This window comes from Malus domestica, chromosome 17 (genome assembly GCF_042453785.1).
Source record: "Malus domestica chromosome 17, GDT2T_hap1".
Taxonomy (NCBI): Eukaryota; Viridiplantae; Streptophyta; class Magnoliopsida; order Rosales; family Rosaceae; genus Malus; species Malus domestica.
Window position 1 is genome coordinate 6,784,328 of NC_091677.1, and position 27,111 is coordinate 6,811,438.

The window sequence follows — 27,111 nt, forward strand, 5'->3', positions numbered from 1 at the left end:
TCCATTGGAGATGACCTAAGGAGTTATACTACAATTAAGCACCAAATACAACTTCTATAATTGTTCTATAAATATATAAGATTAAAGGTGACTCCAGGTCAACAAGGCTCATTGCTTTGTGAGGGTTGGAGAAGGAATATCTATCGTACGCAGTCTTACTCTTACTTTGCAACAAGGTTGTTTCCACGACTTGAAAAACAAATAGCATTTTAAATAGATTTCAATAATAACAACAAAGATAGGATTTAAATACACACTAAGAACAATGACAAAGTTTCAAGTTAACTGAACAAAAAAAAATTAAAAAAAAAAAAGGAAACCAATGTTTGGATATTGAGTTTTTATTTTTAATTTTTATGAGCTAACGATAATGTAGTTCAAATTCGTTTTTAGCGAGAATCAAACTTCAGACTTATTACTTACCAATGAAGAAAAAGACCACTAGAACATAGTTTTAAGTGGCATATTTAAATATTGAGTTGACACCGATGGATGGAGAAACTTCAATCAATGAGTTATGAAGCCTCGTCACGAGCTGGAAGGCAATCTGACAAAGATATGGGTTCGTTTAGGAGTGTTTTTGTAAGTATGAATAAAAAAAGCTTAAGCTAAAAGCGCTTTTATTAGAAGTAATATGCATCATCATTTAGAAACACATTTTGTTTGTACTCGAATCTGATTTCAAGTAATTTTCAATTAATCTTTCCTGAGAAAAATCAGTGAAGTAGCCTTTCCCAGCTCTCATACCCTCTTCCTTTGCAAGCCTCTCAACTTCAAGTTGAACCCTATCTCCTCCAACCTTCTCTGGTTCCAACAAATTGCAAGCTACTTCAATGACGGATTCACCATGCGCAAGTGCCATGGCTTGAACCGAAGCAAGATCACTCCCTCTGCCGCATACGCGTTTTGCAATTGTACGAACAGAAGCGATATCAGTAGAGATGACGGGAACATTATATTTATCAACCCACCGGGTTGCTCCAATCACAATGACACCTTTTCCTTGAGTTACTTGAGGAGGACCGTTGTCTGGCTTCAGCGCCAAGTAATTTGATTTCGGTCCCCCAACCCACTGTTCTCCACCAGAATTCGGCTTGAAATAACCTAACTCTCTTCTGACAGAATCAAGTGTTCTTCCCTCTTCATGGGCAGCTCCATAGAGAAAAGTAGGGACTGCAGGCCACATTTAAGATTATTAGCAATTCATAAAGTAGGTAAACTGATCGTATATCGTTCGAATTACTGTTTATAAGAATCATATAATTTGTTTAGGAGCATCAAAATTACGAAAAGAAGAGAAATAAAGCAAACCTTGAAGACTAGAGCCAACATCTTCAGCCAAAGAGTTTGCAACCCCAGCAACTTGGTCTGGTCCAAAGAAGCACCAAGCAGGGGATGAAAGCATATACGATCCACAACTCCGAGCCGGGGATGACTTCCACAATGCTACTCGAGATCAATTATTTCAAAAGCAGCTTTAACCATGGCAAGCACTGCCATCCTCCAAGGACAAGGATCCGCAGCAGATTTGGAGCCAACTAAGAGACAAGTGTGTAACCAACTCTGTTGTAAGTCTCATCTTCAAACTTATTCATAATACGTGCTTCCCAGAACAGCTTAGCAGCTCGTTCAATCGAGTTCAGCGCCGCTCTATTTCTGTTTTCGGATATGTAAACCTTGCAGCAACCAAGCATCGCCTTCAACATTTTCTCTCACTCCTGTTCATCACCAACTGCAAAAAAAACCTACAGATTACGATAACGAAAAGACACCACCAAAATACAATGTGGACATTGTTCTTATCTGATCACAATCTCCTCTAACCTCAGCCACTAGTTCAGCTATCTACTTGTGGCTGATGATAAAACCATCCCAACAAAAACCGAAAATCGCAATAAACCATGCTCTGCTGAATAAAAATTTCAAACATTTCTTGCACAACAAGTCGGAAAAACAGCAGAATTCATAGCATTGTCATAAACAAAATGCATCCACAAATCGAAAAGCAAAAACCCGTAAAACTGTATTCTAATTTAGACTAAACTAGTCACAGCAGAACCAAAAGCAAATTCAGCAATACATATCAAGAACGCTAACACTTCCCCCATAACCAAAGCTCCCAACTTTAACCCTAATTCCATCAAAACGACAACAATCCATCTCAAAACGACGTCTCCGTAGCCTCAGAAGCAGCTTTTGGGTACCCCTTATACTCCAATTTCACACCCAACGAAGCACAAACCGCCCGGAACTTCAACCTCAGAGCCTCCATCACATCCCCGACGCTCTCGTCCTCGGGTTCCATGATCGGGTACTTCTCAATCAGCTCCCCCATCTGCCTGACGGTTTTCTGGACCCGGTGCGAGAACCGTGTCGGATCGACCCGGATCGCGGAGTTCCATACATCCACGCATCCCTTGTAGAACCCAAGCTCCTCGCCCACCTCGAACCCAGTTTTGATCCCCGTCGGCTTCGCCTCCTCCTTTCCGGCGACCAAGCCGTCTCTGTAGCCTTCGTCGAAGCCTTCCTTTTGGTGGTTCGCTTCCAAATTCAAAAAATCTTCGCCGAAGATGTCATCGTCCACCATGGACGGCGATTTCGAAGGAGAATACAGATCAAGGTAGAAACTTTATACGGTCAATTAGTTACCCGTGTGTGTTGATTGCGGGAGTGTTCCGTCGAGACTGCAAAGAGCTGCTCGCAAATGAGTCGATTTGGCGGTAGTGGGTGCGGGTTGTGAATCTGGATCGGGCTTGGAAGGTTGTAATTGGGCCTTAACCCAATTTGGAATCCACGGTAATATGGACTTCCAATTTTGTTGTGATCTTACAATAATAAGAATTGTTATTAGCATTCGATAAATCTCATTTGACATTTTAAACTTTCTATAATTGGAAATAAAAATACACTTGTGAGGAGTGTAGAATGAGATTTTTGGAGTGTTAATAACAATTCTCTAAATAAATATTAATTTGGGCCACTTAGTATTATGGTCTAGTGGTATTTTTCCCCTTAGTGGTATCTTCACTTGTAAGTTAGAGATCTTAAATTCGATTCAAAACCACATTATTGATAGCTCATTGTGAGGCTTAATCTACCCCTTTCCCCTTAGTGTAGATAATATCGTTTGTTAAAATAAAAAACTAATTTGGGATTTATTTTGGACAAAAATATTTTTTTTCTTTCTATGATTCTTGGTTTTTTTTAATTTTTTCTTACTATTATTGAGGGGATGAGAGATGAATCAAAATTATAGCAATAATTTGGGGAGGGAGGAGTTTCGAATCCGTGATGTATGTGTAAAAATCCAACACCATATTAACTAAGACATTTGACCACATGTATTCTTAGAGTAGAAACTCAACACCGTATAATTTGTTTTAAAACTTGTATTCTTCAGCCATTTAGTACTACGGTCTAGTAATATTTCTCTTCACTTGTAAGTAAGATGCCTTAAGTTTGATTCTCGCCAAAGGAAAATTTGAATTATATTATTGCTAGCATATTGTGAGGCTAAACCCACCCCTTTTTCTTTAATGTAGATAATATCGTTTGTTAAAAAAAAAAAAATTTTAGAAAAACTTTTTAATTAGTATTTAAACTAGTGTGTGATGGTAAGTGTGAGGCTTATTTGAGGAAAATTAAGTTGATGGTGTAAGCTTTTTATTATGTAAATTTTGTTGTCTAGCTAATCCTTTTATTAGATTTATTTATTGAATTTTTTTGGAAAGTATTATTGGCACTCCAAAAATCTCATTATACACTCCTCACAAGTGTATTTTTCTTTCCAAATATAGAAAATTTGGAGTGTAGAATGAGATTTTTGGAGTGCCAATAACAATTCTCATTTTTTTTGGATTATAAACTACTAAACTAGATGATATAGCGTTCAATTAGAAGTGCTTTTAAAATGATTGAAAGTGCTTTTAGTGAAATTTTGGGTTCCAAAAGCACTTTAAGTAATTTTTTTTAAGAAGCACTAAATATGTGTTTATTGCAGGAAGGCAATTTCCATTAGCGAACAACTTCTATTAGTGAACAACTTCCTAGTGGCAATTTCCATTAGCAAACAACTTCCTTTGGCAATTTCCAAAAGCACTTTTTGAGTGAAGATAAGTTGTTGAATTGGAATGGAAATGGATGTGATTACCAAAATACCCTTGTTCTATACAACGTATTGGCCCAAAATGGTCCCTAAGATTTGCATAACTCCTCATTTTGGTCCCTAAGATTTGAAATTGATAGAATTGGTCCCTGAGTTTGTTCACAATCAATTATTTTGGTCATTTTGTTAAAAGTCCCCATAAAATAAGGATAAAATAACAAAAATACCCTCAATTTTTTTTCAAATCATTTTGGCTTATTGTTTACTATATTTAGGGTAATTTTGTCATTTGGATCCTTATTTAACATAGTTTTTCACTGAATAACTAAAATGATTGATGATGGACAATCTCAGGGATCACTTCTATTGATTTCAAATCTCAGAGACTAAAATGAGAAGTTAGGCAAATCTCAGAGACTATTAAGGCTAAAAAGCCGAACATATTTATATGCTAATCAATTGGATAATTTTTTATTCAAACTAATTGTATCATTACTTATATTTTTTGAAACATAATAAAACCTTAATTAGTAATTACCCCAAAAACATTAATTATTTGTTTGTTTAAGTTTATATCTAAAACTACATTAATGAAACCTTCTTTGTCAATCAAAAGAGAGTGAAATGATATTTTTGTCTTCTATCACAACAAAAAAGTTAAGGATAATAACGTAATTTCACAAAATAAAAATTTTACTATTTTTTAAAACCTCATATACATATAATTTTATCATCTGTAATTGTAAAAAAAAAATAATAATAAAAAACAACCTCTCTCCCTCTCTCCTCACTCCCATGTTCTGTCTCTCTCTTCCTCTCTCCTTCAATTTTAACAACCGAAGTAAAATATTTCACACACTTTGTGTGTGGATATATACTAGTGTTTATTAAAGAAACAAGAAATTCAAGAAAAATAACCCACCAAAAGAAGTCCTTCGCTAAGCAGTGGACGGTGGTGACCAGCAAAATTGAAATTCTAGTAAACTTCTAAGGGCATAATGGGTAAAGAAAAAGGATTATGATTCCTCTGTACTCCCGGAATACCCACCTCCAATCTGGCAATCTAGGAGTCCAATTCCTGTTTTTGTGCGAGTCAAACCTTTCTTTTTATTCCCTCAAGTGTTGTAAATGAGGTATATCCCGTAATTAGAATTCAATTTTGCATTTTGATTTTGATCCACTCACTGTAAAGGATTATGAAGGATTATGATATTTTACCTCTGCTTCGGTCCACTCACTATAAATGTTTATAAACATTCCGAGAGAGAGAGAGATGGGTTAACAAATTCATGCTTTCATGAGAGAGAGAGAGAGAGAGAGAGAGAGAGAGAGAGAGAGAGAGAGAGAGAGATGGGTTAACAAATTCATGCTTTCAATTCACAGCAGAAAATGTGAAAAGCGCCAAATCAGGAATAATCACAAGCATGAATGCTACTAAGTCTAAAGTCAACACATAACTATATTAGTCCAGATACATGGTTTTTTGACGTGCACACTTCATGATTCACAAAATTTCCTTTTGCAATCAATTCTTGAATTAAACCCAAAGCACACGCAAAATTTTAAGGCAACTCAAACTTTTAGTAGCCCTTGAAAATTAATCTATCTATCCGTAACTAAATCGCGACTGTCTTTCCAATGTTCAATTTTGAATAAAATATTGCGATTTTATCTGTGCGTATATTATCTATATCTAGTTAAAATGAAAACGTTTATTTAGATTTCAATTCATTCAATACAACAGGAAAATGCCAAAGTTTGTATTTATCTTCAAAAATGACTTTGACTCGTACAAAAACAAATTGCAAGCCTTTGTTTCTTTCCTTTTATTCAAAGCAATTTGCAAGACAATGCCAATATATGTCTATGTCGAGATTTAAAGAGAAACTTTTTTCAACCAAAAACAAAAAATTTAAGCTCTTAGTCTTTGAGGAAGAAATTTGAACACAAATTGTCAAATTGCATTTAACTTATATATATAAGAGACAAAGACTTTGACTTGGAGTAAGTTAATTTATGAAAGAGTCTAAAGTCATGAGAGAAAATATTACGTGGAAAAACTTTTCCATGGTCCAAGCCAAAAGATGTCAATTTTCTTGTGGAAAATATAACAGTTTGCAAGTCGTGTATTTTTGTTCTTCTCTTCCATCCCTTTTTATTGTGCGTATCAAATTAATTACAATAGGTCATGAATCCCATTTAAATAAATCCTAGAAGTAGATTATGTGGATGCAAATTTCTTCCTCTTTGTTCTTGGACAAAATTGCACCTACAAAACAAATAATACCTTAGGACCTCCAATGCCAAAGTTGGAATTTTGAGGGAAAAGTGTTTGGAGAATTTTGAGTGTTTAGCAAGAGTGAAGACTTAGGTTTTTAGAGAAAATGATGTAGAATATATAAGGCATAGCCAGCCCCCTTGGGAGAGAAGGTGACCGGCCTCTTGTGTGTTTTTTTGGTGTAATTGATAGTTTAATTAGCCATTAATAGATTAATTAGGTAATAAATTCATTAATTAGCTAATTAACATAATTTAAAATGAGTGTTTTGGGGTTACCTTGTGGAGAAGATATGATGAGGGATGGATGAAATAGGTTATAAATAAATGGTGGGAAAGCTTCTCACATTAAATGGTGGGATTCCTTCTCTGAATAGAGAAGAAGATTAGGGAAGATTAGGTCCTTATACATTCTTTTTGTTCGGTTTGAATATGTACGTTTTTTTATTTGACCTTTGAATATGTACATTTTTTATTTGACAGTTTTGGTTTCTTCAGCTTTTATTATTAAAGATTTTCAAGCCCTTGAATATAAAAAATTTGCAATGTGTTATATAAATGTAAAAGTTAGAGAGATAACCTTTATAGTGAGTGGACCGAAGCAGAGGTAAAATATCACACTGTAATTAAAACACAAGGAGATGGTAAATTAAAGAGGGGGGGGAATGGATGATATTATTGATCTGTTTTTCATATCCTTTGATTGCATTCGAGTGCTCTATTTATAGAGCAACTCAAACAACCGTATTAATTACATATGGAAATTTACAGCATGTAACCTTTGACAAACATGATCTCATGCATCCAAAGTCACTTTCCAATTTGCATGGTCATTGAAAACTGCTACCAATGTTTTCAGTTTCTACGTGGGCATTCAATACCCACTAGTATTTTCAACACTCCCCCTTGGATGCCCACATATCAACATCAGTTGCCTCGTTAAAACCTTGCTTGGAAAAACCCAGTGGGAAAAAACCATAGCGAAGGAAAAAGAGTACAACTTTACCTGGATTGTTGATATAGTGTTCAGTATACTTATGTTGCCTCGTTAAAACCTTGATAGGAAAAACCCAGTGGGAAAAATCCTAATCGAAGGAAAAAGAGTACAACAAGCATGTATCATGGATGCTCCCCCTGAGATGTATCTTCCCCTGATTCCGCATTCTCCAAACTTAGTTGTTTGGTAAGTCGACGTAATCCGATACTTTGCACTAACTTCTGAAACGTGCATTTTGGTAGGGACTTGGTGAACAAGTCTGCCAGATTTTCATTAGAACGGATTTGTCTGACTTCAATAACTTTAGCCTTCTGAAGCTCATGTGCACTGAAAAACTTTGGAGATATGTGTTTAGTCTTATCGCCCTTGATGAATCCTTCCTTCATTTGGGCAACATAGGCTGCATTATCTTCATGAATGACAGTTGGATTGTCTGTCTTCGAAGGTAGACCACATGAATTCCGAATACGATGGATCATTGATCTTAACCAAGAACATTCACGACTTGCTTCATGTAAAGCAAGTATTTATGAATGATTTGAAGATGTAGCAACTAAGGTTTGCTTTATTGAGTGCCATGAGATTGATGTATCTCCATTCTTGAACACATATCCAGTTTGTGAGCGGGCTTTATGCAGATCAGAGAGGAAACCAGCATCTGCATATCCAACAAGGACCTGGTCATTTGTGGAGTTCTTTAAGTAAAAGAGATCCATATATGTTGTCCCACGAAGGTATCGCAATACATCTTTGACACCCTTCCAATGAAGGATTGTTGGAGCAGAGCTATACCTGGCTAACAAGTTAACTGAAAAAGCTATATCTGGTCTAGTACATTGTGCTAAATACAACAAAGCACCTACTGCACTCAGATATGGTACTTCTGGACCAAGGACCATTTCATCATCTTCTTTTGGACAGAATGGATCTTTCTTAATGTCCAGAGAACGAACGACCATTGGTGTGCTGAATGGATAAGCTTTATCCATGCCAAATCGCTTCAGAATTTTTTCAATGTAAGCTGATTGGTGGACCAAAATTCCACTAGCACAATGCTCGATCTGCAGGCCGAGACAATATTCAGGAGTTTTATGGAGCTCTTCAGGAGTTCCAACTAGGTTCATATCATCAACATATACTGCCACTATAGCAAATCCAGAGTTGGATTTCTTAATGAATACACAAGGGCAAATGACATTGTTGATATATCCTTCTTTGATCAAATACTCACTGAGACGATTATACCACATTCGTCTAGATTATTTCAGCCCATACAATGATCGCCTTAATTTGATCGAGAGCATACCTCGTGGTTTGTTACTTGTTTCAGGCAACTTAAGTCCTTCTGGGACTTTCATGTATATGTCAGTATCTAATTCTCCATATAGATACGCAGTGATGACATCCATAAGTCGCATGTCAAGCTTTTCTGAAACCACTAAACTTATTAAGTAACGGAACGTAATTGCGTCCATTACAGGAGAGTATGTCTCTTCATAATCAATTCCAGGTCTTTGTGAAAAACCTTGTGCAACGAGTCGTGCTTTGTATCTAGCAATCTCGTTTTTCTCATTGCGTTTCCTTGTGAATACCCATTTGTAACCCACGGGGTTTGGACTACTGGTCCAAAAACACTTCGCCTTTCCAAGGAGTTTAATTCTACCTGGATTGCATCTTTCCACTTAGGCCAATCTTGTCTCTGTTTGCACTCATCAACAGAGTGAGGCTCAATATCATCACTTAATATGATTTCAGTGGCTACTGCAAATGCGAACATATCATCAATGATTATTTCATTCCGATCCCACAATTTATTAGTACATGCATAATTTATAGAGATTTCTTTGCTTTCATGTACTTCTGTCTCTTCAGGGACATATGTCTCATCGAGGACATTTTCTTTTTCTGGAAGTCCAGAATCATGAATTGTGGATTTGTCATTCATTCTTTCTTCCTGAATGATTTCATTTGGATTCAGTTGTGCCCTTGTCTTTCTCTTTCGAGGGGCTGAATCTTTTGAACTTGGTGGTCTACCACGCTTCAGGCGTGCACCAGATGAATCATTCGCTGCCACTTTATTTTGTCAAACAGGGACATCAATTCTAGCAGGTGCATTTGCAGCTGGTATATGCGATTTTGTCACTTTCATAGCATCATTAAATGCATCTGGCATTTGATTGGCAATGCTTTGAAGATGAACGATCCTCTTTACTTCATTTTCACATTGAATGCTTCGAGGATCAAAATGAGACAAGGTGGGAACAACCCATATCAGTTCTTTCCGTTCTTCTGGAACGGTCTTTTCTCCCCCTAACGATGGGAAGACTGTCTCATCGAAATGACAATCAGCAAAACGAGCTGTAAACATATCACCTGTCAAGGGTTCCAAATATCTAATGATATATGGTGAATCAAAACCCACATAAATTCCCAGTCTACGCTGAGGTCCCATTTTAGTGCGTTGCGGAGGTGCAATAGGCACATAAACAACACAACCAAAAACTCGTAAATGTGAAATGTTTGGCTGATGTCCAAACACGAGTTGTATTGAGGAGTATTGGTGGTTGGCTATAGGTCTCAATCGAACCAATGATGCAGCATGTAGGATGGCATGTCCCATGCAGAAACTAGCAATTTGGTTTTCATAAGCAGAGTGCTGGCTATTAACTGAAGCCGCTTGATCAATGTTTCTGCTAAACCATTTTGAGTATGGACATGAGGAACAGGGTGTTCAACATCAATGCCCAATGTCATGCAGTAATCATCAAAGGTTTGAGACGTAAATTCACCAGCGTTATCAAGTCGGATTGACTTAATGGGATAATCTGATAACTGTGCTCATAACTTAGTTATCTGAGCAAGAAGTTTCGCAAAAGCTACATTCTGAGTAGACAAGAGACAAACATGTGACCATCTGGTGGATGCATCAACCAAAACCATAAAATATCGAAATGGTCCACAAGATGGTTGAATAGGTCCACAAATATCCCCTTGAATTCTTTGCAGAAATGATGGGGATTCAGCATCAACCTTTAGTTGTGATGGTCTTATTACCAACTTCCCTTGAGAACAAGCCTTGCAAGTGTTATCATTTGAGATAGCAATGTCTCTGCTCAATAATGGATGTCCATTAGAGTTGGTAATGATCCTACGCATCATGGTGGATCCTGGATGATCCAGACGGTCATGCCAAAGCATGTAAACTTTTGAATCAATGAACTTCTGGTTCATGACAGTATGTGATTCAATTGTCCTTATATATGTATAATATAATCCACTCGAAAAACCACGCAACTTCTCCAATATACGCTTCTGGGTATTATTGGAGGTAATGCATATATACTCCACATTTTCTGCACTTTTCGTTTCAATGTGGTATCCATTTAGACGTATGTCTTTGAAACTCAACAAATTTCGAGTAGATCGAGTAGCATACAATGCATTTTGTATGGACAATATTGTTCCATTTGGTAACATAATCTGGGCTTTCCCTGAGCCTTCAATCACATTTGAAGGTCCTGATATTGTTGTTACCCCTACTCTTGTAAGCATTAAGCTTGAGAAATACTTTCGATCACGAAGTATTGTATGTGTGGTTGCACTGTCTGCAAGACAAATATCTCCACCATTTCTCATGTTCTGAGAATAACCACAGTTTTTATCCATGCTTTCTGAGTAAATGGAATCACAGTTAACAAACAATTTATAACAGGAAATTTACATGCCACTTTTATTGAATCTGAAAAACTAGTTTTAGACAACAAGTTCAGCATAATAAAAGTACATCAAACATAAACAATTTAGTCGGACCGATATACTTCATTCCCCCTTTCCATAATGAAGTCTGAAACATCGAGGTGAGTTGCGTCAAATTGCCCTGATAAATCAAACACTGGATCAAGTATATCCATTGGTTTAGCCTGGTCGAGAAAATTGGTCTCGACACCCTTCTCCTTGAGGGAGGCTTGATACAACTCCACCAGATGTTTTGGGGTACGACAAGTTCGCGCCCAATGCCCATTGCCACCACACCTATGGCAGGCTCCTTCAGAGTTCCTGGGAGCATTGGTCATGTGAGCTTTGCCTTTGTGACGATTCACATTTTTGAAGCTCGGGCCAGAATTATGCCTCGGAACCTGGTTGTGAAACTAACCACCATGGTTCTTGCCTTTTCTATTCCATCGACCTCGTTTGTGGCCACGTCCTCGTTTATGATAATCACCACCAGAGGATGTGGCGTTCACTTCGAGGGAAGCAGCATTCACTTCTGGGAATGGTGCAGATCCAGTAGGTCGGGAATTCTGGTTTTTCATCAGGAGCTCATTGTTCTGTTCAGCTACCAGGAGCACAGATATCAGCAAGTTGTATTCAGTGTAGCTTCGCGCTCTATACTGCTGCTGCAGGAGCACGTTATTGGCATGAAATGTGCTGTAAGTCTTTTCCAACAACATTTCCTCAGTAATGGTATCCCCACAGAGCTTCATCTGAGAGGTAATCCTGAACAACGCAGAATTGTACTCCGCCACTGATTTGAAATCCTGAATTCTCAGGTGAGACCACTCATAGCGAGCTTTTGGAAGAAACACTGTTGTCTGGTGATTGTATCTGCTTCTCAAGGCCTCCCAGAGAGCTAACGGATCTTCAACCGTTAAGTACTCACTCTTTAGTGCCTCATCAAGATGGCGGCGAATAAAGATCATGGCCTTCGCCCGATCTTGAGAGGATGAGCTGCTTTCTTCCCTGATGGTATCTCCAAGATTCCCTGCTTCCAGATGGATCTTGGTATCAAGTACCCAGGTAAGGTAATTCTTCCCAGTAATGTCCAGGGCAGCATATTCAAGCTTTGCCAAGTTCGCCATTTTCTTTTCTGAAAGAAAATGAGATGTGTAAGAACTTGCAATAATATGTATTCCTGGAGGAATGTAATGTTAGAACTTCTGGTTCTTACAAATTTTTCATTTTGATCTTCAGGCCAAAATGATAAGCACTCGAAACTTCTGGCTCGAGATTTTCAGGGTGAATGAGAAAGGCGATTGTACCGCACCATTCTCATTGAAAGAATGTAACATGGAATGGGCGATTAGTCCGCACCATTCAAGTAGCAAGAAAATTGAAATACGCAGAGCAGGGTGGGCGATTATACCGCACCACCTAAAATTGCAATGAAATTAAACAACAGGTAAATGTAAATTTGCAGAGCAAGGTGGGCGATTATACCACTCCACCTGAAATTTGCAGTAAAAGTAGATCTGCAGTCCAAGATAGGCGATGATACCGCACCATCTTGGATCGCAGTAAGATGAAATTTGCAGTTCAAGATGAGCGATTGTACCGCACCATCTTGGATTGCAGTAAAATCAACATAAATAAATACTGGGTTAGTAATCAATATCCAAACCAAACAAGTAATCAAAGATGTATGTAACCGCTAGTTGGAGAACTACGAGCAGGCATGGAGCAAATAGTTCGTCGCGAGGGTATACCGCGCAGTTGAGGCAGAGGAAGAAGATGAACAGGAAAAACCTTAGAGGAAACAATTTTTTTTTTTTCGTTCGGCGGAGAGAAATGAGAGAATGATTTCCTTTTTGTTTAGTGAATGTAAATGAGACATGATTATATTTAGAGACTCGTGCTGATAACGTGTTATATAAATGTAAAAGTTAGAGAGATAACCTTTATAGTGAGTGGACCGAAGCAGAGGTAAAATATCACACTGTAATTAAAACACAAGGAGATGGTAAATTAAAGAGGGGGAATGGATGATATTATTGATCTGTTTTTCATATCCTTTGATTGCATTCGAGTGCTCTATTTATATAGCAACTCAAACAACCGTATTAATTACATATGGAAATTTACAGCATGTAACCTTTGACAAACATGATCTCCTGCATCCAAAGTCACTTTCCAATTTGCATGGTCATTGAAAACTGCTACCAATGTTTTCAGTTTCTACGTGGGCATTCAATACCCATTAGTATTTTCAACACAATGTATATTTTATTGTCTTGCATATATAAATGTTCCTTGTTTCGAAGAAAAGAGGGAGGAGAAAAAGAAACAACAGCTTATTTTTTTTTTTTTAAATTGAGTTCTGAAAGCAACATATATAAAAGGTGTGAGTTCAAAAGTTCTTTCATTGTGCAAGGAAGAAGGTTATGGGCTGTTTTATCTTGGGGACGACGTGGTGTTTGAAAACTGCTTGCACACTTTGGGCAGAGCCGCGAAACGTCTTAAAGAGAGCGACTTAGTCCGCGACTCATCCCAAAAATCACTCACCACTCAAGACTTCTACATTTTTCGGGTAACTTTGTTCCTTTTTATTACTACAATTTTAAGACGTATTCAATCTGCCATGCATTATAAGGCAAACTCTGCTTTTCGGGCAAATCTTGTTGAAGAGCAACTGATTGCAATAATATCAGAAATCAACGTAGTTGATGGATCTGAGGGATGGTGGGTGGACACTGGCTCTTCTCGCCATGTTTGCTATGATCGTTCCCTTTTCAAGACCTATTCTGTGGCTGAGGGAAGGAAAGTGTTGTTGGGTGATTCGCACTCAACTGATGTAGCAGGTACTGGAGAGGTGGAGTTGAAGTTTTCCTCTGGAAAAACCATGATACTGAAAGATGTGATGCACGCTCCAGCGATAAGGAAGAATTTGGTCTCGAGCATTGGCGCAGATACATATACTCTTACTAAAAATGGGGTTTTTGTGGGAAAGGGATATGCTACTGATGGAATGTTTAAATTGAATGTTGATGCTAAAAAAATGTCTACTTCTATTTACATGTTGTCTTTGTTTAATACTTGGCATGCTAGACTTTGTCATGTTAACAAACGCTTAGTTAAGAACATGAGTAACTTAGGTTTTTTACCCAATTTATCATTGAATGATTTTGAAAAATGTGAATATTGTAGTCAAGCTAAAATCACTAGAACTTCACATAAATCTGTCAATAGAGAATCTGAACCACTTGACTTAATTCATTCCGATATATGCGAATTTGATAGAGTGTTAACTGGAAATGGAAAACATTATTTTATTACCTTTATTGATGATTGTTCGAATTACTATTTTGTCTATCTTATGAAAAATAAAAGTAAAGCTATTGACATGTTCAATAGAATTGGGAAATTATTACAATTAATGTATGTATTATTGAGCTTTTATATGATTTTTTGAGAATTTATAATAATTGATGTGAGTTAAGTTTTAAATTAAACTAGTTACGAGGTTTAAAGTTTGGAAATTAATTATTTAAAATTCGTAGACCCTTCGAGGTCACAATTTATATGCTTGAATAGAGCTCGATCTCATGAACGCGTAGGCATAAACCGTTCGTGAAACGGAATTATAACGAGGAAGTTATTAACGATAGAAGTTGAGGGTAAAATAATTATTTTGTCATTAAGATGGAAGATTTCAGAAAATCTGGAACAAAAGGGGAGTGCCACGTGCGTGGCACTAATGGAAAGGAAATAAGAGATAAGGGAGAGTCTCGGGACCAATCCAAGGGTAAAGAAATAAGGGAAATGAGATAAGAGGGTAGGAGGAAAACCGGGCTCCATCGACCCGTGACCCGACCCAACTGAAACGTTGGTTTCCAAGGCTCCCTCCGGTTGAATTCCGGTGAAAAATTTTGTGTCACCTCCTAAGAAATACTACACAACCCTCCCTTCACCTTGTACTGATAAGATCCAAATCTCTAGGCCCTTAATCAACCTGCAAGTAACACAGAGGATAGAGATGGAGAAGGAAGGAAGAGATGGAGCAGAGCTCTTGAATTGTTTTTGTTTATATTTCTTTTTATCAAATTAACCATTGGGAAAAGCCATTACACATTGAACTATTTAAAGTACTCCCAAACCCACTGCCAACTAGCAGAATCTAACAACTTTCCTAATTACTTGTAATGGTCCCATTTAACTACATTGCCTACCCCTTAAGGACAACCTTGTCCTCAAGGTTAAAAAAGAAGAACTGGTTGTACTTCTCAATTGCTTTTTTCTCCCTAGTGAAAGCTGCAACTGTTCTAATGGAACCAACTGTTTGTTCTACCATATTGCCAGCTTCTACATAAGCAGATTGTCCGTGTGACAACATTTTTGACATGATAGTAGCCATGATTGCACCAGCAATGACAATGGCAGGAATGGTGGCCAACAATACAACAGTGAGGCGCCACCCTTGGACAAAAGCAATCATAAAACCACCAAGAAAAGTTGAACAAAGTTGTATATACTTCCACACTACAAAAACAATGCTGCTTGCAAGCTCATCCAATATCATATTCTCTGCATAGTTTTTAATCCCAATTTTCCTTGCAAGTAGGCGTGTTGTCTCGTGTCTTGCATTCGCAACATCGCAATTTTCCCCTAAAGTAATCAAAAACTCGCACAGCGTAGCGGGGCAACCTCCTGTTGCTAACATCAATGGAGTGTATCCATTGGCCTCAGAAGCACTCACATTAGAACCCATCTTATCAGCACGCAACTCCATCATTATTTCCTTTATTGCTAGCTTTGTGGTATTATAAGATTTCCCAATAATGGCAGGAAGTGTGGGTACAGAAGAAACCATAATCACATGCCTCGCCAATTCAGCCTTGTATTGAGTAATTGAGCTCTCTTGTACAATGGGAACATTTGTATCAACAATAAGGAACATAGCTACCGTAATATTAGCTCCATTGTGCTCTTTTGTCACAGATTTCCCACGCTCCTTGAAATGCATTACATGAAATAAGAAAAGTAAGATTGAAGCTGTTGTTGTTCCATCTTCCTGAAAAAGAAGCTTGACCGCAATCTCTAAATTGGGGGAACTTGTGAAACTGTTGGCAACCATGGAAATGACTTTCTCGAAGTAAGAGGTTTGTGCAATCAGTGACTTTCTTGGATTAAGTGGCAAGGCATCAGATAAGTAGGCGTCATCAAGAAATGTTGATTCATCTCTACCAAATATAACATCTCCATAATCATGAAACAATGATCTTCAAACAAAATGGCCCAAGTCTTGATATCAGGCACATTTTCATTTGTAGCTCTCTCTCCTTTAACAATACCCACACTAGCCTTTCTTACACCCAATAGCTCCAAGAGGAATTGTAATACTATAGTATCTAGTGCAGCATCACAGAATAATATGGCAATTTTCCAAGCATTATCTTGCTCAATAACCAAGGGTAGGAAAAGAACTATAGGAAGCAACTTCTGGATATTATAAGGGAATAAATTTGCCTTGATTTTGAGAGGATCATTTCGGTGTTTATGGTTGAGTATTACAAACACTTCCTCTTCTTGTCTGAAATGTCCATCTTGATGCCCTTTCAAGTTAGCATATTCTTCCAAGAACCTGATCAAGGTTGTAACAATTTGCACCAGCAAGAGCACGATTTGACCAAAAACACGATAGTTCCATGCTTCTGTAATATTTGTAGCAAGTTGTAGACCTGTGTAGCAGACCACTTCTTGATACAACGCAGGGTTTGGAGTGTTGGAAAAGATCTGGAGTTTGTTATCATTCTTACTGTTCTGAAAAAATATCGATACATATAGGTTCTTCCCTTTACTGATTGTAGCATTGAGAGCACTAGTAGCAGGCATAGCTGAGTCCTCTTTGTCAAACTGAACAAACCCAAAACCTTTTCTCTTCCCATTTTCTTCTACTACCGTGAAAGAGAGGAGAATGCAGGGCCTCTCCATCAACCATATCGTATAATTCCTTTGATTGAGAGAGCTTAGAGGATATTTGTTTTCCATCAACTTTGGAGAGCGATTTATTCTACCCTATAAGAAAGAGAGAGCTTAGAGGATATTTGTTCCCTCTCCTCCAGCAATCTTCTACATCTTGCCCGTGCAAAGGACCGTCTTTCGTTGATTTCTTCGTCTTCTCCGTGCCGCACCGACGTAAGAAAATTTTAATTTTTTCTTGTCTTCTTCTTAGGAGGTGCTGCCACGGGGCAGCCGTCGGGGTGGTGCGGCACGTCGGCTGGCGGGGGCCAGGAATCGGCTTGTCATGGGCCAAGGAGGTGGTGTGGTAGGGGCCATTGCTTGTGTTGCTCAGCTTGATTGAAGCCAAGGAATAGCTCGGCATGGGCTGAGGAAGTGGCGTGGCATGGGCAACGATTTAGGCTACCATGTTTGGGCTGCTTGCCAAAAATGAGGAAACTGTTTGAGTTTGATTTCTCAGCTGCCGTAGATAGAGCAGTCAAGGATAAAGCTGCCAAGATTGGAGCTGCTGAAGATAAAATCTCGGATGAGTGAACTATTATGTGCAAAAGTGGCTGCTGCCCCTGACCATTTGCTGCCTAGTTGATCTTCAAACATTCGATCTTTTAAGCTATATGGCCTTCTCGCACTGGAGAGCTTACCTAGATGGGTGTCGGGGAATTAGTTTACCCTCTCGCACTGGAGAGCAATTAGTTTACCCTCTCACGCTGGAGAGCAATTAGTTTACCCTCTCGCGCTGGAAATCAATTAGTTTACCCTTTCGCACTGCAGAGCAATTAGTTTATCTTCTCGCACTGGAGAGCAAACCCATATAGGTATAAATATATTAATTTGGGGTGTTATTTGATGATTCAATTAGCAATTAATATATTAATTAGGTATAAATATATTAATTGGCTAATTATCATAATAAAAGAAATGTTTTGGGAGGTTTTGGGAGGTTATGTAATGATTTCCTTGCAGAGGATATGGAGATGAGATAAATTTGAACTTATTATCTATTTTGGGCACTCTTGACTCGGTTGATGGATGATTCTTCACTGCTCGCGTGTAGGAAATCCGGTGTGTCTCGAGGGCAATTTTGTCTTCTTCACCCAAAAATTCAGTGTCGCCTTGTGATTATTTTTGGCTCTACAACTAGCTCATTGTGAGGCTTAGCTCACTTCCCCACCCCTCTTAGTGTATATAATATCATTTGGTAAAAAATTTAAAAAAAAAAGCAAACAAACTTTCAATTCCCTTGAAAATTATTCTATCTATCCGTAAGTGAACCGCAATTGTCATTCTAATTTTGGTTTTGAGTAAAATATTGCAGATTTATTCGTGTATATTTATCTATGACTAGTTCAAATGAAAACATTTATGTTGGGTTCAATTCATTCAATATAACGGAAAAATGGAAAAGTACGATTTTTTTCTTCAAATATGACTATGATTTTGACTCGTCAAATATGACATGCCAATATATTGTCTCTGTTGAGATTTAAAGAGAATCTTTTGTCAGAGTAATATAAAATAAAGGAGGATACTAAGAATAAAAAATTTGAAGAAAAAATTAAGCAACATTAAGCTCTTAATAAGGAAAAAACTTGAAGACAAATTGCCAATTTGGGATTGTTTTTGGGACAAAAATAATTGGTTTCTTTTTTTTTTCTTTCATTCTTGGGGGTTTTTTTTTTTTTTTAAATGGGACAACTGGTGGCGAACCACAGTTATCCATTCATTTCGGAGTCCAGATGAGGCTAGTTAGGAATTGCACCATACTCGTGGCCGCGATCAAGCAAATTCACAACTTACAGAGTATCAAACCTAGTTCCTCCCATTTTTTCCCTTCATTCTTGGGGTTTTACCTTTACTTAAATTTAGTGTACAAATACCTCCATAGAGATATACATTTGTTCCATGTTTTTGTTTTAAACTTTTTTTTTTTACTTTTCAATTATTATTTAAACTAGTGTTTGATGATATAGTTCTCATAAATTTACAACTTAGGTTTATATGTCTTTTATGATTTTTGCTTGTTTTGATGTGTGTGAGGCTTATTGGAGGAAAATTAAGTTGATGGTGTTAGTTTTTATCTATTGTAATTTCTGTTAATTTTGTTGTCGAACTAAACTTTTTATTAGATTTTATTTATCGAATTTTTTTTTGGGATTATAAAACCACTCAACTAAATGATAGAGGGCTGGTTTGGAAGTGCTTTAGATGATTGAAAGCGGTTTTGATGAAATTAATTTTGGGTTCCAAAAACATTTTAAGTGTTTTTTTTTGGAAGAAGCATCAGATATGTGTTCCTTGAAAAAAAAAACACTTAAAGTGTTTTTCTATGATCCATTATGATTTTTTACTAAGAATTGGTTTCAAAAACACTTAATATCAACTATCTAGTCTACCACGATAAAAATGTTGAGTTTGGTATTAATTTCAATTTTTTTGCAAAAACTAAAACGAATTGTGAACTTTTTGCATCATTTTATTTTTCAGTAATCAGATATTGTTTGGGGAAAAAAGCCAACCCCAAGATTTTAATCCAAAAGTTTAGAAAGAGAACAACAGTGGGCTGTGGGGACTTGCATTCGGTGGAGCTGTCGACTATGTAAGAGACAAGCACAATGCCATCCCTGTTGTAAACAGTTGGTATGTTTGCCCACATGTGTATAGTAATGTGTATAGTAAAGTATCACATGTGTATAATAATGTGTATAGTAAAGTATCACATGTGAATAGTAAATTTTGTAAGTTTTCATTGAGGTGGCTCTATAAATAGAGCACTTCGGTTGTTCATTGGAAGAGAACATCAAGAAGAGAAAATGAAGAAATATAATAATCTCAGTATCCTCATTCTCTAATATTTGTAATATTTTTGTCAGTATGATATTTTGCACCACTTCGTCCTCCTCGCTCTTTTCTCTACTTTTGCCTATTTTTAAATGATTTTAATAAAAAAACTTCCTTCCCTTTTAAACACAATGTCCACTATTTTAGAAGTCAATGCCAGCATATATAAGAGACAAAGACTTTGACTTGTAGTAAGATAATTTATTAAATACTCCAATGTCATTTTCGTGTGGAAAATGTGACATTCTGCAAGTTGTGTATTTTGGTTCTTCTCTCTCACTCCTTTCTCTGTACGTGTCAAATTGATTACAATAACTCATGAACGACATTATAAATAAGTCTTACGAGAAGATCATAATATGTATACAAAATTAAACAGAGGCCATGACATCTTTAGCTTTTCACAAAATATGCCTTCTGGCTTATAGCCTTATTTTATACGTAGAGCTTGTTTCATTGCCAAGTTACGTTGCTTTTGTTTCTGCTGCTACTGCTACTGAAGCAGAAGCACTTCTCAAATGGAAAGCTACCTTTCAAAATCATACCCACCTGCAAAATCTCACCTCATGGACTCACCTACCCACTAATAATACAAAAGTAGCCCCATGCTTTTGGACTGGTGTTTCATGCAATGCTGCTGGAAGCGTCATTGGGATAAACCTTACCAATTCTGGTATACAAGGTACGCTACATGAATTTTCATTCTTGTCCTTTCCCAATCTTCAATACCTCAACCTTAGCTACAATAATCTCTTTGATGTCATTCCTGCTCAGATCAGTTCCCTCTCCAAACTCATCTATCTTGATCTTTCTAGCAATAATTTTTCTAGCACAATTCCTAAAGAGATAGGGAAATTGAAATCTCTTGTGGACCTAGATTTGTCTGAGAATCAACTCAATGGTTCAATCCCAACATCTCTAGGTGATCTCACCAGCCTTACCATTCTCCATCTCTACAGCAATAATCTTTCCAGCATAATTCCTAAAGAGATAGGGAAATTGAAATCTCTTGTGAAGCTACAATTGTACGAGAATCAGCTTAGTGGTTCAATCCCAACATCCTTAGGTGATCTCACCAGCCTTACAATTCTCTATATCTTCAGTAATAATCTTTTTGGCACAATTCCAAAAGAGATAGGGAAATTGAAATCTCTTGTGAAACTACACTTGGGTGAGAATCAGCTTAGTGGTTCAATCCCAACATTCTTAGGTGATCTTACAAACCTTACCGTTCTTGATCTCTCCAGTAATAATCTTTTTGGCACAATTCCTAAAGAGATAGGAAAATTGAAATCTCTTTGGGTGCTCTCTTTGTATAAGAATCAACTCAATGGTTCAATCCCAACATCCCTATGTGATCTCACCAACCTTATCTTTCTCTATCTCTATAATAATAATCTTTCTGATTCAATTCCTAAAGATATAGGAAACTTGAAAACTCTTGAGGACCTAGAATTGTCTGAGAATCAGCTCAGTGGTTCAATCCCAACATCCCTAGGTGATCTCACAAACCTTATCGATCTCTTTCTCTTTAGTAATAATCTTTTTGGCGCAATTCCTAAAGAGATAGGGAAATTGAAATCTCTTGTGTTTATGGAGTTGGATGAGAATAAGCTCCAATCAATTCCCACTTCAATAGGCAATCTAACCAACTTGGAATTCTTATCAATGAAATATAACCAACTTTCTGGCTCCATCCCCCAAGAGATAAAGAATCTGAAGAAGTTGACTACACTGCGTTTGGATTTTAACCAGTTAATAGGTTATTTGCCCCAACATATTTGCTATAGTGGACAACTCCAAAATCTTTCGGTGAGATATAACCATTTGACTGGTCCAATCCCCAAAGGCTTGAAAGAATGCAAGAGCTTAGTCAGAGTTCGTCTTGATGGGAACCAATTCACAGGCAATATATCAGAAGACTTCGGTGTTTATCCAAATCTTAATTTCATAGATATGAGCCATAATAAGTTTTATGGTGAAATCTCACCAAAATGGGGACAATGCTCACAATTAAAAACCTTAATATTTGTGGGCAACAACCTTACTGGTAGGATATCTCCCGAGATTGTCAATGCTGATATTCATGTGCTTGATCTTTCTTCAAATCACTTAGTTGGAGTGATTCCGAAGGAATTCGGGAAAATGACTTCTTTGGAGAAGTTGATGTTGAATGGAAATCAACTTTCAGGTCCTATACCTTCGGAATTTGGATCACTTATCAATCTTGAATATCTCGACTTGTCATCGAACAAGTTCAATGGGTCAATTGTGAGCATTCTAGGTGATTCTCAAGCTGTACCATCTGAATTTGAGCAACAATCATTTTTCTCAAGGAATTCCATTTAAGTTGGGCAACTTAGTTCAGTTGACCGAACTTGATTTAAGTCACAACTCACTTGAAGGTAGCATACCACCAGAAATCAGCAACATGACGAGTTTGCAGACACTCAATCTTTCTCACAACAATCTTTCGGGTTTCATACCATCAAGTTTTGACGGCATGCACAGCTTGTCGTATGTTGATATATCTTACAATGAATTGGAAGGTCCCCTTCCCAACAACAGTGCATTTCGACAAGCTAAACCAGAAGCTTTACAAGGGAACAAAGGATTGTGTGGCAACGTTGAAGGTTTGCAACCTTGTACGCATGGCTCGAGAAAGGACCGCAAACGGGTATTTAGAATCACATTCTCCCTTCTAGCAGCAATTTTACTTCTTTCTGCTTTCTTTACAATTATCTTCATTGTGAAAAGAAAAAAGAAACGTCCGGATAAAGCAGAAAAAAACATGCATGAAGAAATATCATTTTCAGTTTTAAATTTTGATGGAAAGTCGATGTATGAGGAAATCATAGGGGTGACGGAAAATTTTGATTCCAAATATTGCATCGGGGGCGGAGGAGAAGGAAACGTCTACAGAGCAAGTTTGTCATGTGGCGACATAGTGGCTGTGAAGAAACTACATCAATTGTGGGATGGCGAGAAGAATTCGGGAAAGGGATTCTGGAATGAAATAAGAGCACTAACAGAGATAAGACACAGGAACATTGTGAAGCTTTATGGTTTCTGTTCACATCATCGACACTCGTTCTTGGTGTACGAGTTCGTTGAAAGAGGTAGCTTGGCTGCAATTTTGAGCAAAGATGAAGAAGCTAAAGAAGTGGGGTGGAGAAAAAGGGTGAATATTGTTAACGGTATAGCTCATGCCTTGGTATACATGCACCACGATTGCGTGCCACCAATTGTGCATCGGGACATATCAAGCAAGAACATTTTGTTGGATTCTGAATATGAGGCTTCTGTTTCAGACTTTGGCACTGCTAAGTTTTTGAATCCAGACTCAACTAATTGGACCGCTGTTGCAGGCACATTTGGATATATTGCACCAGGTAATATGTTTTCTTCCTTTTAACCTTATTAATTCAGTATTGTTTATGATTAATTTTTTTGCCAAATATTATTTCTTTTCAACGTTATGATGGGTTAAACGTACCACTTTACATGCTTTAATTTTGAAGAGAACATTCACATAAAGTATAGGAAATACTTGGGTTCATTGTAAGTTCTTGGCTGACCCTCTTTCTCTAAAGCTATAACATAAAATTAATTAGAAAAAAAAAACAATTATAAGCATACAAACTGCAGTAAGCACCTAATGTAATAAGTAATACCAATCGAGATGTTAATAAACTACTACAAACTAAGTAAAACAACATGCAGTAAGCATGCAAACTGCAGCAAGAATACAAATACCAAGTCATATAAGTCTTTCTTCATCAAGGTATTTCCGTAATTTAGATTTCACACTTAAAATTGAAATTTTTATCGAAATCCTGCATATGAGAAGTACAAAAACACAAAACATAAGATTAGCAAAGTTTATTGTGGTGTAAAATAACTCTGATCCAAGAAATTCAAACAAAAGTTTATGAAGAAAAAAAAAATTGTCTTGCATTGTTTTCAATTAGAGGTTATCATCACCAAGGAAAAGCATTCACATATCAAAGGGAGCCCATGTCAAGTATTCTTCTAATTTAAACATGGCATGTAATAATAAAAGTGACAACGACTAACCCTCTTTAATGGGTGATTATGGATTTCGTGGGTTTACCTGAAATCACCAGTTAAATTAACGGGTTGCTGACAGGTTCACCTATTTTTAATTCAGTCCTTTAAGTCTTCACTTATTAGTTGAAATTTTGCAAGCGAAATGAGTCATGTTAACGGGTTGGGTCCATTTTGCCAGATTTGTTGCCATCTAGTTTTCATTAAAATTGATTGTAAATTAGTTGTCCAATTTTGTTCAATTTTTTCACTCTTTATCTTCGATTTAGGTATTATATATACAAACTAATAGTCCCAATATTGCTATGATCTTATTTTGAGTAGAACTTGCATATACCACGGAGGTGAACGAAAAATGCGATGTTTATAGCTTTGGAGTGGTCACATTGGAAACAATCATGGGAAAGCATCCTGGAGATTTTTTCTCATCTTTCTCATCAATGCCTTCTTCGTCCACATCGTCATCAGCATCTACATTACCATCCCATCAAATGCCAATTGCAGATGTTTTGGACCAGCGCATTTTGCCTCCAACACATCAAGAAGAAGCAGGGGAAGTACTCTCTCTTGTGAAGATTGCGTTTTCATGCTTGAATCCCAATCCACATTCTCGGCCTACAATGAAAAAAGTTTCTCAACTCCTAGCAACTCAGAAGCTGCATTTGTCGAAGCCATTACATATGATGACCTGCGGTGAATTGCTTGTTCTTGATCATCTGACTACCTGAGAACCAGAGAATGTGCTTGTTTCCAATAAATAAATTTTGAGTCTTCCCTTTAGAAGAAAGATTCTTCGTATATGTTTCCCTTATTGTAATTTATTTCATGCACTTGTTTGCTAAGGCTCTATTCACTTTATACATGATGCTTAATGCTTTTCAGTTCAAATTGTGTTTACCCTTGTGAGGAAGAAACAAAAGTGAATAAAAAAAAAAAGACGTGATTTTCATGCATAGGGACAACAATTAAATATGATTTGTAGTGTGACTCCACTTCTAATTAAACCGAGGTTTTTTGTGATAAAACTCTCATACCGGGCAATGTTGTGTAGATGATAAGATACGAGTTGGGAAACAATATATGTATGATTAGTTGTGGGCCGCTAAATTTATTTTTATAAATTTGGTGGAGGCTATTCACTTCTTAGTTCTTACGATAAGAAAATGTGTTCCTTGATTGCAGAAGAAATATAGAGAAACTAATTATTCGATCTGTTCGATTCTTCAATTCGTTCGTAGTGCTAATGGATAAAGCTGCATTGGCAATATAGTCACTTTTGAAAGCATGAATTTACTCAAGAATCGGGACATTCTCTGTTCAGTTTTCATATCTTTTCTTAGGAATTGATTCAGGAAATTCTTCTTTAAAAAGCACTTCACTTGAAGTTCATCCTAATAAAAGTATTTGAAGCACATAATAAGTAATTCTTTGATGCAATACTTCAAGTGCTTTTTTAAACTAAAAAGAATTTTAACTTTTTCTGCTACATAATGCGTTTTTTGACATCTAAAAACACTTATAGTTATTTAAACATACATCAACAACAACAACAACAACAACAACAAAGCCTTTTCCCACTAAGTGGGGTCGGCTATATGAATCCTAGAACGCCATTGCGCTCGGTTTTGTGTCATGTCCTCCGTTAGATCCAAGTACTCTAAGTCTTTTCTTAGAATCTCTTCCAAAGTTTTCCTAGGTCTTCCTCTACCCCTTCGGCCCTGAACCTCTGTCCAGTAGTGACATCTTCGAACCGGATCGTCAGTAGGCCTTCTTTGCACATGTCCAAATCACCGGAACCGATTTTCTCTCATCTTTCCTTCAATTTCGGCTACTCCTACTTTACCTCGGATATCCTCATTCCCAATCTTATCCTTTCTCGTGTGCCCACACATCCCACGAAGCATCCTCATCTCCGCCACACCCATTTTTTGTACGTGTTGATGCTTCACCGCCCAACATTCTGTGCCATACAACATCGCTGGCCTTATTGCCGTCCTATAAAATTTTCCCTTGAGCTTCAGTGACCTATGACGGTCACACAACACGCCGGATGCACTCTTACACTTCATCCATCCAACTTGTATTCTATGGTTGAGATCTCCATCTAATTCTCCGTTCTCTTGCACGATAAATCTTAGGTAGCGAAAACGGTCGCTTTTTGTGATCTTCGCTAGATTGCTCCGGTCATTAGTATGGATAAGTATATAAATGGATAGAGATAGGAAAGCGAACACAAGATGTACGTGGTTCACCCAGATTGGCTACGTCCACGGAATAGAGGAGTTCTCATTAATTGTGAAGGGTTTACACAAGTCCATAGGTTCAAGCTCTCCTTTAGTGAGTACAAGTGAATGATTTAGTACAAATGACATTAGGAAATATTGTGGGAGAATGATCTCGTAATCATGAAACTTCTAAGTATCGGAGTGTGGTATCGTCTTGACGTGCCTTATCTGTCTCATAGGTAGATGGGGCATCTTCTCTGGAAGTATTCTTCCTCCATCCAGGGGTGGTATCTTTAACTGGTGGAGATGCACAAGGTAATGTATCAATTTCACTTGAAGCTTACTTGTAGTTTCAGGCTTGGTCAAGCGCGATACAAACCATGTAGTAGGAGTCCCCCAAGTCGCCGAGCTAGGGGATCTGCTGAAAGAGGTGACAGACAAGGTAAGCAATCATAGCTCCGGCTGATTGTTCACAGTCTCCCTATCTTGCAGGCAGCATGAAGGATAAAGAGAAGAAAATGAGAAGAGATGATATGGGATACTTTTGCTTTTGAAGAAGTAACTTTCCACAGGCTTATTCTTGAACTGAGCTGGAGGGTTTTCTGGTTTCCTCCATAGTCTAAGGCCGACTGAAGAATTTGAGGGTCAAAACAAGTCCATCAAATCTAGAGTACGTTCGACCCTGCTGATATGGGATACTTTTGCTTTGACAGAGTAATGGATGTATCGGCACGTGTGCTGTTACGCTTGTCTCCACATGCTTCCTTGTATCCTTCTCCCTTGCCCTATCTGTTCCTCAGGCAGATGCGGTATCTTCCCTGGAAGCATAAGATGTTGAAGATGAGTACTCGAGAGCAATGTCAGGTAAG

The 27,111-nt window shown here is 37.4% G+C and overlaps 2 protein-coding genes and 2 pseudogenes across 3 annotated transcripts; 1 reads left to right on the forward strand and 3 right to left on the reverse strand.

Annotated features, from left to right (window-relative positions):
* Nucleotides 1-603: 603 nt before the first annotated feature.
* LOC103404742 (formiminotransferase cyclodeaminase-like protein) lies at nucleotides 604-1,706 on the reverse strand (annotated as a pseudogene).
* A 239-nt stretch (nucleotides 1,707-1,945) lies between these two features.
* On the reverse strand, nucleotides 1,946-2,587 carry LOC139187678 (uncharacterized). The gene has a single exon (XM_070816570.1). The coding sequence runs from the start codon at nucleotides 2,585-2,587 to the stop codon at nucleotides 2,162-2,164; it is 426 nt and encodes a 141-aa protein (XP_070672671.1). The 3' UTR covers nucleotides 1,946-2,161.
* An 8,592-nt stretch (nucleotides 2,588-11,179) lies between these two features.
* LOC139193310 (uncharacterized) lies at nucleotides 11,180-12,079 on the reverse strand. The gene is made up of 2 exons (XM_070816296.1): nucleotides 11,624-12,079; nucleotides 11,180-11,515 (listed from the first exon to the last, which is right to left on the reverse strand). The coding sequence occupies exons 1-2, from the start codon at nucleotides 12,077-12,079 to the stop codon at nucleotides 11,180-11,182; spliced, it is 792 nt and encodes a 263-aa protein (XP_070672397.1).
* Nucleotides 12,080-20,333: 8,254 nt separating this feature from the next.
* LOC139193311 (probable leucine-rich repeat receptor-like protein kinase At1g35710) lies at nucleotides 20,334-24,987 on the forward strand (annotated as a pseudogene). Its single transcript, XR_011577689.1, has 2 exons — nucleotides 20,334-23,341; nucleotides 24,342-24,987. The product of XR_011577689.1 is annotated as a probable leucine-rich repeat receptor-like protein kinase At1g35710 (transcript).
* Nucleotides 24,988-27,111: the final 2,124 nt, after the last annotated feature.

Bases quoted from the DNA above. Each gene is read 5' to 3' on its own strand.
- LOC139187678 (XM_070816570.1), bottom strand. From the start codon at position 2,587: ATGGTGGACGATGACATCTTCGGCGAAGATTTTTTGAATTTGGAAGCG.
- LOC139193310 (XM_070816296.1), bottom strand. From the start codon at position 12,079: ATGATCTTTATTCGCCGCCATCTTGATGAGGCACTAAAGAGTGAGTAC. The intron at 11,516-11,623 runs GTGAACGCCACA...TTTCACAACCAG, and splicing joins TGAATGCTGCTTCCCTCGAA to GTTCCGAGGCATAATTCTGG.